The following is a 14,232-nucleotide window of genomic DNA, read 5'->3' as shown; positions in this document are numbered from 1 at the left end:
GCAAAAGCAAAAAGGTTTTTCTGAGTTAAAATTCAATCCAGGATTATAAATTGTGTTATCTTTCTTTTAGTCTCTTCTTATCTGGAACAGTTCTTCTTTTCGGTATTTCTTTGTTTTTTAATGATCTTGACGTTTTTGAAAAGTACATGACAATTATTCTTTTCTGGCCTTATTCTAGGATGAAACTCTACTTTAATGAAAATATATATGGTGGTATATTTATAAGAATAGATACCCTTCGCTCTCTCTCTTTTTTTTTTTTTTTGTTAAATCTGTACAGTGTTTGGTGCTTATATCTGGCTTCCATTTTAAATCTTTCCTCCTTTTTCCTTTAGAAACACCAAAGTCTTGTACTAAGTCTAAGAATTCTACTCCAGTTCCTTCAAAGCAGTCAGCCAGGTGGCAAGTTGCAAAAGAGCTCTATCAGACTGAAAGTAATTATGTAAACATATTGACCACAATTATTCAGGTAAGAATTTGGAAAAATGATCTCTGTTTCACCATTCATAAGTAAAAACAAAGAAATGCGTTATTTTTTGTAAGAGAATTGTATAAGCATAGAATTTAAACATAGATATTGAAAATCTATGACAGAAACTGCTGTTAGGGAAATGCCATTTAAAAGTAGCTTTTTTTTTTCATGCAGAAATAGCTTTTTTTTTTTTTTTTATTTTTTAAATTTTAAAATCTTTAATTCTTACATGTGTTCCCAAACATGAACCCCCCTCCCACCTCCCTCCCCACAACGTCTCTCTGGGTCATCCCCATGCACCAGCCCCAAGCATGCTGCACCCTACGTCAGACATGGACTGGCGATTCAATTCTTACATGACCGTATACATGTTATAATTCCCATTCTCCCAAATCATCCCACCCTCTCCTTCTCCCTCTGAGTCCAAAAGTCCGTTATACACATCTGTGTCTTTTTTCCTGTCTTGCATACAGGGTCGTCATTGCCATCTTCCTAAATTCCATATATATGTGTTAGTATACTGTATTGGTGTTTTTCTTTCTGGCTTACTTCACTCTGTATAATTGGCTCCAGTTTCATCCATCTCATCAGAACTGATTCAAATGAATTATTTTTAGCGGCTGAGTAATACTCCATTGTGTATATGTACCACAGTTTTCTTATCCATTCATCTGCTGATGGACATCTAGGTTGTTTCCATGTCCTGGCTATTATAAACAAAGCCACAGTCATCAAGACAGTATGGTACTGGCACAAAGACAGACATATAGATCAATGGAACAAAATAGAAAGCCCAGAGATAAATCCACACACATATGGACACCTTATCTTTGACAAAGGAGGCAAGAATATACAATGGAGTAAAGACAATCTCTTTAACAAGTGGTGCTGGGAAAACTGGTCAACCACTTGTAAAAGAATGAAACTAGATCACTTTCTAACACCGCACACAAAAATAAACTCAAAATGGATTAAAGATCTAAATGTAAGATCAGAAACTATAAAACTCCTAGAGGAGAACATAGGCAAAACACTCTCAGACATAAATCACAGCAGGATCCTCTATGATCCACCTCCCAGAATTCTGGAAATAAAAGCAAAAATAAACAAATGGGATCTAATTAAAATTAAAAGCTTCTGCACAACAAAGGAAAATATAAACAAGGTGAAAAGACAGCCTTCTGAATGGGAGAAAATAATAGCAAATGAAGCAACTGACAAACAACTAATCTCAAAAATATACAAGCAACTTCTGCAGCTCAATTCCAGAAAAATAAACGACCCAATCAAAAAATGGGCCAAAGAACTAAATAGACATTTCTCCAAAGAAGACATACGGATGGCTAACAAACACATGAAAAGATGCTCAACATCACTCATTATTAGAGAAATGCAAATCAAAACCACAATGAGGTACCACTTCACACCAGTCAGAATGTCTGCGATCCAAAAATCTGCAAGCAATAAATGCTGGAGAGGGTGTGGAGAAAAGGGAACCCTCCTACACTGTTGGTGGGAATGCAAACTAGTACAGCCACTATGGAGAACAGTGTGGAGATTCCTTAAAAAATTGCAAATAAAACTACCTTATGACCCAGCAATCCCACTGCTGGGCATACACACCGAGGAAACCAGAATAGAAAGAGACACATGTACCCCAATGTTCATCGCAGCTTTTTTTTTTTAAATAGTGACTTTAAAAAGAGAAGGATCCTCAATAGACAGTCTTAGAGGAGACTGAATTTAATTCACAATTTTGCAGCTTCCATGTCAGGATACTGCATTTACATTTGGAAGTGGTAGCTTTTTATGATAGTGTGTATTCAAGAGTCATTGCTTTATTTAATACTGTTTATATATGACTCATTGGAAAAGACCCTGATGCTGGGAGGGATTGGGGGCAGGAGGAGAAGGGGACGACAGAGGATGAGATGGCTGGAAGGCATCACCGACTCGATGGATATGAGTTTGAGTGAACTCCGGGAGTTGGTGATGGACAGGGAGGCCTGGCGTGCTGTGATTCATGGGGTCGCAAAGAGTCGGACACAACTGAGCAACTGAATTGAACTGAACTGATAATATGGAAAAACAGTTAGTGATGAAGCATAACAACATATTTGTCAGTAAATTTTTATTTTTTAAGTTTATTTTTAATTGGAGGTTAATTGCTTTGCTATATTGTGTTGGTTTCTGCCATAGTAATTTTTTAAAAGTTATCCTTTAGTGTGTCATTTTCTAAAATTTTGCAGTAGTCAAATGTTGACTCATTGCTTACTACTATTAAAATGTACTATGAAGTTATTTCTGAAGAAAAACAATTCTAAGAAATCCTTGTAGGATGAGAGCAAGGAAGATATTAAGGAATAAATAAAAATTCAAGGTTCTGAAAAGCATAATAATAGGACATTATTTTGGAATCTGTAGAAAGAAGGAATAAATTTGTTTGTGGTAATGAAGAAGATAATTTGTCAGGAAAATAAAGTTGATACCACCTAGCTTAACTTTGAATAGAAAATGATAGGGAGTTTCTTATTTGGGTTTAATTTTTAATTCTGTTTTAATTATTAATATTGTTCATTAAGGTCCAATATAATGGCCTTTAGTTGCTTGTACCATTGATAAGATACATGAATAAGAAATGAAAAACTTTTTTCTTGGTATTCATGGAAAGGTTATTCTTCATAGTTGATTTGTTTAGCAGTAGTCAGGGTTTTATGAGGCCCTCTGCTATACTAAACTAAACTTGTTTTAAGTCAGTTCTGCTCTTCCTCAAGGGAAGCCATCCTAGAGGAGTTTCCTGTTGAAGTGTTTATAGTCAGCCAAAATGTGGTTGAGGAGCAGAAAATCCCTTTGGCATGTACTGTTCATGTACTTTGGTAGCATTTATAACCTAGAAATGTAAATGCTTTCAGGCCATGGTAAATGCCCTGGAGTTTCAAATTTTAACCTGCATATCAATTACATGCACTAAAACTTCTTTTTAAAAAGCACTTGTAATTATTACACTGTAGACAAACCTCCACACTACTGTGCTTAGTATAAATTCACCTAAGTTTACTTAAACCTCCATGAGCCATGTTCATTATAGTGTTCTCTTTAAGCTTGTTGTAGGACTAATGTGTCCTATAATGTGTCCTACTAATGTGTCCTACAAATTTTTTTTTAAATTTGAATTTGGAATAGCTTAATTTTTACTTAACCTCCGAAATTAAGTGTAGCTTCTTGATTTTTTTCCATTTAATACTTAGGTGCCTATTAATATAAGGTTTTAAAGAGGATTCCTGTTTTAAAGGAACTTAGACTGGAATAAGAGTTAAAACATACACACCTAATTATAACTAAATGGAAAGTTTTGAACCTCCTGAGAGAGGTTTAGTTACGGTATTTGGCGATATGTGGGGTGAGAATTTTGCTCTTCTTCCAGTTTAGGGAAGGTGTTGAGCTGGAATTTCCAGTGGTTGAACACTGAAAAAGTATACAGAAGATGCAAATTGAAATGAGTTTTAAAGCATGATTATGATTAGTGCATGCAAAGAATATGGGTGGGAAGTGTATTTGAGATTATTCCAACAGTACAAAGACTAATCCTTCCTGGTATTACAGAATAGTCCAGGGGATTTTGAGTTGAGGGTGGGTTAAGGGTAGGGACGAGCTGAAACACCAATACTTTAGCTGACTCATTAGGAAAGACCCTGATGCTGGGAAAGATTGAAGGCAGGAGGAGAGGAGCGACACAGGATGAGATGGTTGGATGGCATCACCGACTCAATGGACGTGAATATGAGCAAGCTCTGGGTGTTGGTCATGGACAGGAAAGCCTGGCATGCTGCAGTCCATGGGGTTGCAAAGAGCTGGACACAGGTGACCTACTCAACTGAACTGAACTAAGGGTAGAGTTTAGGGTGTGAATATAGTAAGAGTTGAGATAAATATCTTACTCCAGACTGGGGAAGGCCTTTGTACAGTGTGCTAGGTCATTTGTTGTTAAAGAATTTTTGATAGGAAGGGAAAGATGGTAACATTTGACTTGTATTTTAGAAAGTCATTTGGTTCACTTTGAAGGAGGTATTGAAGAAGGAGAAAGAAATCGTGGAGGGAGATCAATTTGAAGATTATTTCAGCACTCTTGGTTAGAGATTTTAATAAACTAAACTTCTTAGGATAGTATCAGTGAGAATGAAAAGAGGATAGATTTGAGATATATTGGAAAGGTAGAATCAGAGTTTTTAGCTAACTAATTTTATATGCGGGATTAAAACAGTAAAAATATTTCAAGATATTGTGTCTTAAGAGTATGAGAAGTTTTAATCTTGATGTGTTTTGATAGTCTGAATATTTTTGTTTAGGCTATTTAATGAAATGTTGACTATATAAAGGAATGCTTATAAATGGTTATAGATATCTTTGCATCTTCTATTACATTTTTCCCCAATCTAGTTTCTTTTCCCTCTCTCATAGATAACCATTACCTGGAGTTTTGTGCTCACCATTTTCCTGATAGATCTATCATATATATGTATAAAATCAAACTGTCTAAATGTTAACAGTATATATTTTTTAGTGAATTGCTTTTTTCACTTGATGGAAATGTTCTTAAGATACATCTGTGTCATTGCATGTGGCAGTAATTCATTTTCCTGTATGATTATATCCACCTAATTAACTTTTATTTTTAGTAGACATTGGAATTTGTTTTGGTGTTTTCATTGCTGTTTGTTTTTACTGTTACTAGTAGTGCTTCTGTGAGTGTTCTTACTCATGGCTGCTTGAGAACATATTGTGGGCAGAAATCTGGAATTTCTGGGTCATTGGTTAAACATACTTCTGACTTTACTGGAAAGTTGTTAATATGTTGGAATCTAGGTTTTGTATGGGTCTTCTGTTCTCACTGAGGCTTTTATAGGTGAAGCTTAACTTTCATTGATTTAGGCAAATGTCTTTGGGAAAAAGGTTGGTTTAGTACTCAGCTTTCTACTTTCACTTAGATATTGGCCTCTGAAGATACGTCACTTTCTTGTCAGCTTGTTGATATATTTAGGCAGAAGTTTTTCTTACTTCACTATTTTGTTTTCAGCAAGTAGGTGCTCACCATACTTGCAAAAATGGAAGGCCTGAATATATATATATATGTGTTTTTTATTGTAAGAACAATTCATCATCTTTATGAAGTTTCTTACTATTTACAGTGTTCTTTATTTTCTTCCCCTCTCTCTCCCTCCCTCCTTCCTTTCATTAATCCCATCCTGGCCTTTGTGCCATTTTCATTTTACTTCTATATATGTTAACCCATAATACATTATTATTTTTACTAGAATTTTAATTATGAAGTAAAATTGACTCTTTGATACATTTAGCATTTCTATCTCTCCCACAAACTTCTGTTACTGTTCCTTTATGTCATACCTTTTTCTCATTCCAACTCCTGGTAATCACTAATCTCTTCTTTGTTACTATAATTTTTTTTTTTAATGTCATAAAATAGAGTCATAGTATACAACCTGTTCCTTTGGGTTTTATCTAACTTGTGTGTATAAATAGTTTGATCCTTTTGCTGACTAGTATACCACTGTATGGATGTACCACAGTTTATCTATTGACTTATTAAAAGGAGGACATTTGGGTTGTTTCCAGTTTTGAGTGGTTATCAACAGAGCTGTTACAGACATTTGTGTACAAGTTTTATATGGACATAAATTTTCATTTCTCTTGGGTAAACATCTAGGAGTGATACTGCTGGATCATATGGTAAGTAATGCTTGATTTCAAAGTGAAAGTGAAAGTGAGTCGCTCAGTCGTGTCCGACTCTTTGCGACTCCAGGGACGGTAGCCTACCAGGCGCCGCCGTCCATGGGATTTTCCAGGCAAGAATACTGGAGTGGATTGCCATTTATCATCAAGCGTTTTTGCAGAGGGGCTGTACAATTTTGCTCTTCAACCAGCAACATGTAAAAGTTCCAGTTGCTCATGTCCTCACCATTGCTTTATGTTATCAGTGTTTTTTATTTTAGCCATTCAAACGTGTGTAGTATTATCTCATCCTGGCTTTAATTTACATTTCAAAAAGACTACTGATACTGAACATCTTTGTCCTTATTTGATATCTGTATATCTTGTTTTAATTAAAATAACTAAAGATTTTACTTGTTTTTAATTGGACTGTTTTCTTTCCAGAGTTTTGAGAATTCTTTATATATTTTGAATATAGTTCTTTGTTAGATAATGTGATTTGCAGACATTTTTTTCCTATTCTATAACATGTTTTCTTGTTGTAAGTTTTTTGCTGAGTTGTTTTTAGTTTTGATAAAGTCTAGTTTATCAGGTTTTTTCTTTTATACATCATGCTTTTGATTTCATATTTAAATACTCTTTACATAAGCCTAAGTCACAAGGTTTTCTCCTAAGTTTTCTTCTAAATATTTCATAGTTGTGGGTTTTTTCTTTAGGTCTATGATTAATTTTGAGTTAATTTTTGTATAAAGATTATATTTAGGCTGAGGTTCATTTGTTTTGCCTATGGCAGATGGTGTTTTAGTACCATGTGTTGGACAACTAGCCTTCCTGCACTAAATTGCTTTTTCACCTTTGTCAAAAAATTTGCATGGATTTGTTTCTAGAGTCTATATTCTGTTCTGTTGATCTTGAATGTTTCTCTCTTCACCAGTGTTGTGCAATCTTGAATACTGGAGCTTGATAGTAAGAAGCTGTTTGCCCTTCCACATGAATCTTTAGAATCAGATTTTCTTTATCTATGAAAAGTCCTGGCATTTTTGATAGGCATTAGGGTAAATCCTTATGTCAATTGGGGGGTAGGAGACAGCTGACATTTTTACTGTGTTGAATCTTTCAATCCATGACCATATGTCTTCGTTTATTTAGGTCTTCTTTGATTTCTTTCATCAACATTCTGTAGTTTTCGGCATCATGTACGTGATTTATTCTATTTATACTTAAGCATTTTAGTTTTTTATTGTAAATGATACTGCTTTTTAACTTTCGGTTTCAGTTTGTACAATACTGGTTTATAGAAATTTTTTTTTTCAGTGTGCCTGCATGCATGTGTGTGCTGACCTTGTATCCTAAGACCTTGCTAAATTCACTTAACTAGTTGTAGGAGCATTTTTTTAAGATTGATAGAAGCAGCAGCATGTATACAGACAGGTCTTCTAGCTTCAAAACCAGTCTTTTTCCCCTAAACCAAGTTTTTTTTGCTATCAGTTCAAAATATTTAGTACCTATATTAAGAGTATGATTCCTTATTGCTTTCTTCCTTAGTAACTTGAATTAAAAAAGTAGAAATTACTCTGTATCACACTATTTCAATGATTTGTAGAACTGTGATAAACTTTTACTAGATTCTAATTAATATTTTGTTACCAGATTATGTATATATATACACACATAGATGTATAAATCAATAGGATAAAATAGACTAGAAAATGTTATGAGAAAAGGTATCAAATTTAGGTTAGGAAGAAATATTTTTCTTTTCCATTAATATCTTATCTCTCCTTTATCGCTGTATGTATATTAGATTTTTAAAAATTCTTTTCTTCTTCCAGTTTACCTAATCTAGTCTTGTTTTTCCCTTTAGTTATTTCAAGTGCCATTGGAAGAGGAAGGACAACGAGGTGGGCCTATCCTTGCACCAGAAGAAATTAAGACTATTTTTGGTAGTATTCCAGACATCCTTGATGTGCACACTAAGATAAAGGTAAATTTGTATATGTTAGTGTGGTAGTAATTCTTTTTAGATTATGTATATTTCCTGTGATTTTTCATGTACTTCTAGTTAGCTAAATAAATTTTGTATTTAAAACTTTTTAACCCTCATTTATACCTTTGAATCATTTGCCTCTTTGCTCTAGCACCTTATTAATATTTCTTTCCTGCTACCTGTGTTTTTACTTTGATTAATTTGAAAACAAGGACTTTAGACCTTATAAAGTCTTTTCTATTAAGATAATGTGTTTGCTAGTACTATTTTTCTTGTTTTTCTACTGCTATTCATCTTGGGTTGTATGTTTTTGTTTGGTTTGTTTAAAAAATGGAAGTTGGAAAGGGTTAGAGATCATTTCATTCATTCCTCTCTCTCTCTCTACCTATATAGTCAGATAAATGCCAAAACTGTAAAAGACAATGCTGTCTATTTTTTTAATAATAATTTTCCTTTGTTGAAGGATCCCTGGATTCCAGGTATCAATCTCTCATAGTAAAGTAATTTGGGGAAAGATTTAGATGAACTCCTAAAAGTAATTTAGCTTTATTTCCTCTTCATATATGATGCCTGAGCACAACTGATCAGTTTTCTTCTCAGAACAACCTGTTTTGATGTTTATAACAGCTTTGCGGCAGTATCATAGCCAGTGAGGTTTATTTGAGGCACAGTATTATTGCTAACTTACCTTTTCTCTGATGTTTACTCCGTGTTACAATAAAATGATCAGTCTGAGTTATAGAATGTTTTCAAACAAATACATTAACTTACTTTTTATTTTAGTGCATGTTGTAGACAAAAATATGAAAGATCTGTAAGTTAATAAAAATGCAGTTTATCTAATGCTTTTATATTTTGTATTTTTTCAAAATCCTTGACCATATTTCACCTGTTTCTAGATTTACAAGTAAGTTTGAAGGAGTCTTTTCTTAAAAGATTAAAAAGCTATGGAATCTCAAGCTAGTTTATCCCTATTTCCAATTAGGATTCTGAATATTTGAAGAGTAAAGTCTTCTTGGAATGGTCTTTTTTTTTTTTTTCCCTCATGAGAAACATTGAGAGGTATAAAGATAGAGTAGAATGGCAAGCAGATTTTCATCTCGGTGTTTTACTTGCTAATTTGTAGATCACTTGGTGTCAGTCATGTAGCCATTCTGGGCATGCAAATGCCCATCTAATGTAAAATGTTATACACTTTCTATGTGTACAGAATCATAATCTCAGTTTGGCAAATTTTGTTCTCTGATTCACTGGACCTTTTTTTGTTGATAATATCTTTTTTTTTTTTTTTTTTTACTGAATAAACGGTTATTTAAATTCTATGTTGCTTTACAGTTTTGAAAAGTTTGCATACATGATTTCATATAATCTCATAATAACCCTGTGTGCCCTCACTGTCGCTGTATGCCCTTCTCACTGCTGTCTCCCCAAGGGTAGCCATTAGTTGTCCTCTATATCTGTGTCTGCTTTTATGTTTCCTTCACTAGTGAGTCACTGGAGCTTTGAAAACGATTGTTACCCTTTAGTTTTCTAATGTGTAACCCAAATTTTTAAGCTTCTTCTACAAACTTGGAGTACCAATATTTCAAGTAGTAGTTGTTTTTTAGCTAAGTTCAGGTTTGTCATGCATTTAAAATATTAAAGCCTGTGGTTTTTTTCCTACCACGAAACCAATATGTGCTGTCAAACATTTATTTGTAAAATAAAGGAGAAAAGGAACAAGTAGAAAATACCTATAATTTCATAACCCAAATAGTCCCCAAATTATGCTGTATTTTCTTTGTCTTTTTTTGCATAGCATTTTTTTTTTCTTTTCCTCCTTTTAAATGTAGCCTGCCCTTTGTCAGGTACTGCCACATCCACTGAACATTACCAAGAAGTTGATACTATAATTGTCTACATTTTACATATGTGAAACTGCTATGTACAGAGATTAAATAATTTTTCTAAAGTCAATCATCTAATGAATGCTGGGCATTGACTTTGAACCCTTTTTTGTCTGACTTCAAAGTCTGTTCTCCTAAACCCTTATGTTTTCTTGCTCCCAACCCCCTTTTTTTTGAGATAAAATTAACATGTAACATTGTGTTAGTTTTAGGTATACAGCAATAATGGATTCATATGGGTATGTATTGCAAAATGAACACCACAGTGTTGAGTTAAGATCTACCACCACACAGTTTTTTTTTTATGATGAGAACTTTCTAGTTCTGCTTTCTTGGCAACTTTCAGATACACAAATTAGCATTGTTAACTATAGTCACCATACTCTACGTTACATCTTCAGGCTGGAGTAAGTAAAATAACTGGAAATTTGCCTTTTGACCACCTTTACCCATTTTACCCACCCTCCTTCCCCCGTCTCTGGCAACTGCCAGTCTGTACCTATGAGATTTTTGTGTTTGTTTTTTGTGGGATTTTTTTAGATTCCACATGTAAGTGAGATTATATAGTACTTATTTTTCTCTGACTTATCTCATGTGTCATAATGCCCTCAAGGACTATACATGCTATTACAGAAGGCATAATGGCTTTTTCATGGCTAATTAATATTTCATTGTATATACCACAGTTTCTTTATCCATTCATTAATTCATGGACATTTCGGTTCTTTCCATGTCCTAATTTACTAATGCTATATTGCTTCTTGATTATCATGCTATAGATACATTCTTTTAGTATGTAAATGAGTAAATCATGTAAATATGGCTTAAACTTGTACAGTTTTTCATATCACATTGGTATGGTATTCCTAAGAAGCACTGGTATTTGTATTTTATAACATTGCATAGTTGTTACAAATTTGGACTGTGGAATAAAGTAGATTTGGGTTCAAAGTAAGTTAACTTTATTTAATTGCTTCAGTTTTCTTCTCTGTAAAATGGGGATAGTAGTGTCTGAATCATGAGTGGTTGTTTTGTGAAGGATTAAAATCATTTTTTACCCACTGTGTTTACAACCACTCTCTGGCAGTTAGATTTGTGTCAGTAGATATTGACTGAATATTGGTCATGCTACTTTTTAAATGTCCAAATCAGGACTGGAAGTTAAATTTATTTTGTCATGTGTACAGCTTTAGCCTCATTCTTCATTTGTCTGCAACTTGTAGCATGCTAATAGTTAGCTTAAGATGAGGATGTCTGAGATTGTTATCAGCATCTTTTTCTGTGTGTGAATTTTTCCTTTACAGCGCTAATCAGCATTGGTTCTTGATGGGCAAATGCCTGCTTTTATATGGAACTACTGAAGTGACTTAGCAGCAGCAGCATGAAGAAACAAAAGAGAAAGAGGAGTTGAGGGAGGACCTTTTCTTTCTATGTTTATGCTTTGTTATTTGTTAATTTAGTGTTAAGTCTCAGGGTACTTTGAACTTGTTTCAGGAACAGGTTTGTATTGGGTAATCTGCTGATTTGGTGTCTTGTGCAGTGAGCTAAGTAGAAGAGAAACCCATTTTGTGTAAAAGTAGATGGTAATGGTATAGAAGAAATCTTAGCAAGGAAGAAAAGAAAGAGCTTAACTTTTTTAGGCCAATCTGTTTACAGCTTCCTCTACTTTTTAAATAGGCTTTGGGAGCTCTATGCTCAATGTCTTAGAACTATAGAGTTGTCCTTTCTTACTGCCAGGAGGTAATGTTGGGAGCATCCTATGGAGAATTGTATATGGACAAGGAGGAGACATGTCCCAGGGTCTGTACTAAACTGAGTCAAGCATATTCCCACAGAAACATCGTAAGAAATGACGGCAGTATGACTAATACTCTTGGGGGCTCACCTGCCCAACTGACTCCCCATTTCTAATGGTGATAGCTGTGCTATAGGTCTAGTAGAATGACGTGGAATCTGGAGTCAGACAAGCATGAGTGTGAATACTGGTTCACAACTGTGTGATTTGGGGCAAGTTAATTTCTCTAAGCCTTAGTTTCTTTATTACTTAGTCTCTGAGCTGACCAAGTGATTAGGGCAGAGATCTTTATTTAATCAACAGGCTTAAGGATTTAAAGGTTAACCAGAAACAGTAGACTTTTTCAGGTGGCCTAGAGATTATTTTGCTTTCTGATTGCAGTGGTCTCATATAACTATATACCGCCATCCTGTAATTGTTTACACTTTAAAAATGTACCACTAGATTATATTTGCAGAGCTATAGGTTTTTCTCTTTTACATCACAGTTTTCTAAATATCTCCCATATTTATATTAAATACATAGGAAAAGATAGTTACTAGTAACTTACTGAGCACTACTCTCTGTTAGGGTTTCTTCTAAGTGCTATACAAATATTAGCTAATTTAATCCTTTATAAGATAGGAGTCATTTATATACTTATTTCTCAGAATAAAAAATTGAGGCACTTATAGGTTAAGTAATTTGCCCAAGGGCACAACACTTAATAGGCTCTAGAGCCAGTATTTAAAACAGACTAGTCAGTGCTAGAATTCACTGCATTATATTGTTCCAAGATTATTCTTATCTATAATCCTTTTATTCTCTTGTTTCATTCAAGTGCAATTTTAAATAGTTAAATCTTAATTCTTGACTCTGTAGGCTGTTTAATTATTTTTGCTTGAGTTCACCTTAATGCTACTGAAAGTAAATTTTTTCCCATTTGACTTTGCTGAATTTGCAGAGTATAGGATGTGAAGTGAAGTGAAGTGAAAGTTGCTCAGTCGTGTCCGACTCTTTGTGACCCCATGGGCTCTACAGTCCATGGAATTCTCCAGGCCAGAATACTGGAGTGGGTAGCCTTTCCCTTCTCCAGGGGATCTTCCCAACCCAGGTATCTAACCCAGGTTTCCTGCACTGCAGGCGAATTCTTTACCAGCTGAGCCACAAGGGAAGCCCAGAGTATAGGATAATGGTTCTTAAATTATTTGGTTTCAGGATCCCTTTTCATTCTTAAAAAATGATTGAGGAACTTGTATTTGCTGCTGTTGCTAAGTCGCTTCAGTCGTGTCTGACTCTGTGCGACCCCATAGACGGTAGCCCACCAGGCTCCCCTGTCCCTGGGATTCTTAAGGCAAGAACACTGGAGTGGGTTGCCATTTCCTTCTCTAACGAATGAAAGTGAAAGTGAAGTCGCTCAGTCGTGTCTGACTCCTAGCGACCCTAGGCTCCTGCATCCATGAGATTTTCAAGGCCAGAGTACTGGAGTGGATTGCTGTGGTTTATGTGGGTTTTATTTATTCGTATTAATTGTTTTTGAAATTGAAACAGAAAGTTTAAAAATACTTTTTAAAAATATATGATTCAGTGATTTTAATAAGTCACCAAATCAGGCAGCCGTCACCATGTACATTTTAGGACATCTTCGTCTTACCCACTAAGATCCTTCATGCCCATTCCTAGCCCTGGTCCAGGAAACCACTAATCTACTTTCTGTCTTAGAAATTTGCCTTTTCTAGACATCCCATATAAACATAAATATATAATAGATAGTGTCTTATGTCTGGCTTCTTTAACTTAGTATATTTTTGAATTTCATCTATGATTTAGCATATTAGTAGTTTGTTCCTTTGTGTGGCCAGGTAGTAGTCCATTATAAGGATATGCTGCATTTCTTTATCCATTCACCAGTTGATAGAAACTTAACGTTGTTTCCAGTTTTTGGCAGTTATGAATCATGCTGATATGAACATTGTTTGCAGATCTTTGTTTTGGTGTGTTTTCATTCTCTTCTATAGATACTTACGAGTAGAATTGCTGGGTTATATTGGCAGTCTTCATTTAAAAATTTTGAGAAACTTATCAGGTTTTTCCATCATTTTATATTCTTAATAGTAATGAATGTATCAGCGTTCAAATTTCTGTCCATTCTTGCCGGTACTTACATGTTTTCCTTTATAACCATTCTAGAATATAAAATGATTTTATTTGCATTTCCCTAATGATTAATGATGTTGAGCATCTTTTCATCTGCTTCTTTTTCATTTGTATATTATCCTTGTGAAATGTGTGCTTAGATGTGGTGCCCATTTTTTGGTTGGGTTGTGTGTTGGCTTACCAAGTTGTAAAGGTTCTCTGTAAATTCTTGGTACAAGTCCTTTATCAG

General features: G+C 34.5%; 1 protein-coding gene across 5 annotated transcripts in view; it reads left to right on the top strand.

Annotated features, from left to right (window-relative positions):
• The window catches only part of ECT2 (epithelial cell transforming 2), a 68,055-nt gene that overhangs the window by 16,243 nt on the left and 37,580 nt on the right, over positions 1-14,232 (top strand). For all 5 annotated transcript variants that reach the window (XM_018047650.1, XM_018047647.1, XM_005675305.3 and 2 more), the window contains 2 exons: positions 336-469; positions 8,064-8,183. In XM_018047650.1, coding sequence (XP_017903139.1) covers positions 336-469; positions 8,064-8,183 — 254 coding nt within the window. The remainder of the gene's footprint in view (positions 1-335; positions 470-8,063; positions 8,184-14,232) is intronic.

Source organism: Capra hircus, chromosome 1 (genome assembly GCF_001704415.2).
Source record: "Capra hircus breed San Clemente chromosome 1, ASM170441v1, whole genome shotgun sequence".
Classification (NCBI taxonomy): domain Eukaryota; kingdom Metazoa; phylum Chordata; class Mammalia; order Artiodactyla; family Bovidae; genus Capra; species Capra hircus.
Note: the sequence above shows the minus strand (reverse complement) of the source record. Positions and strands in the feature narration are given on the sequence as shown.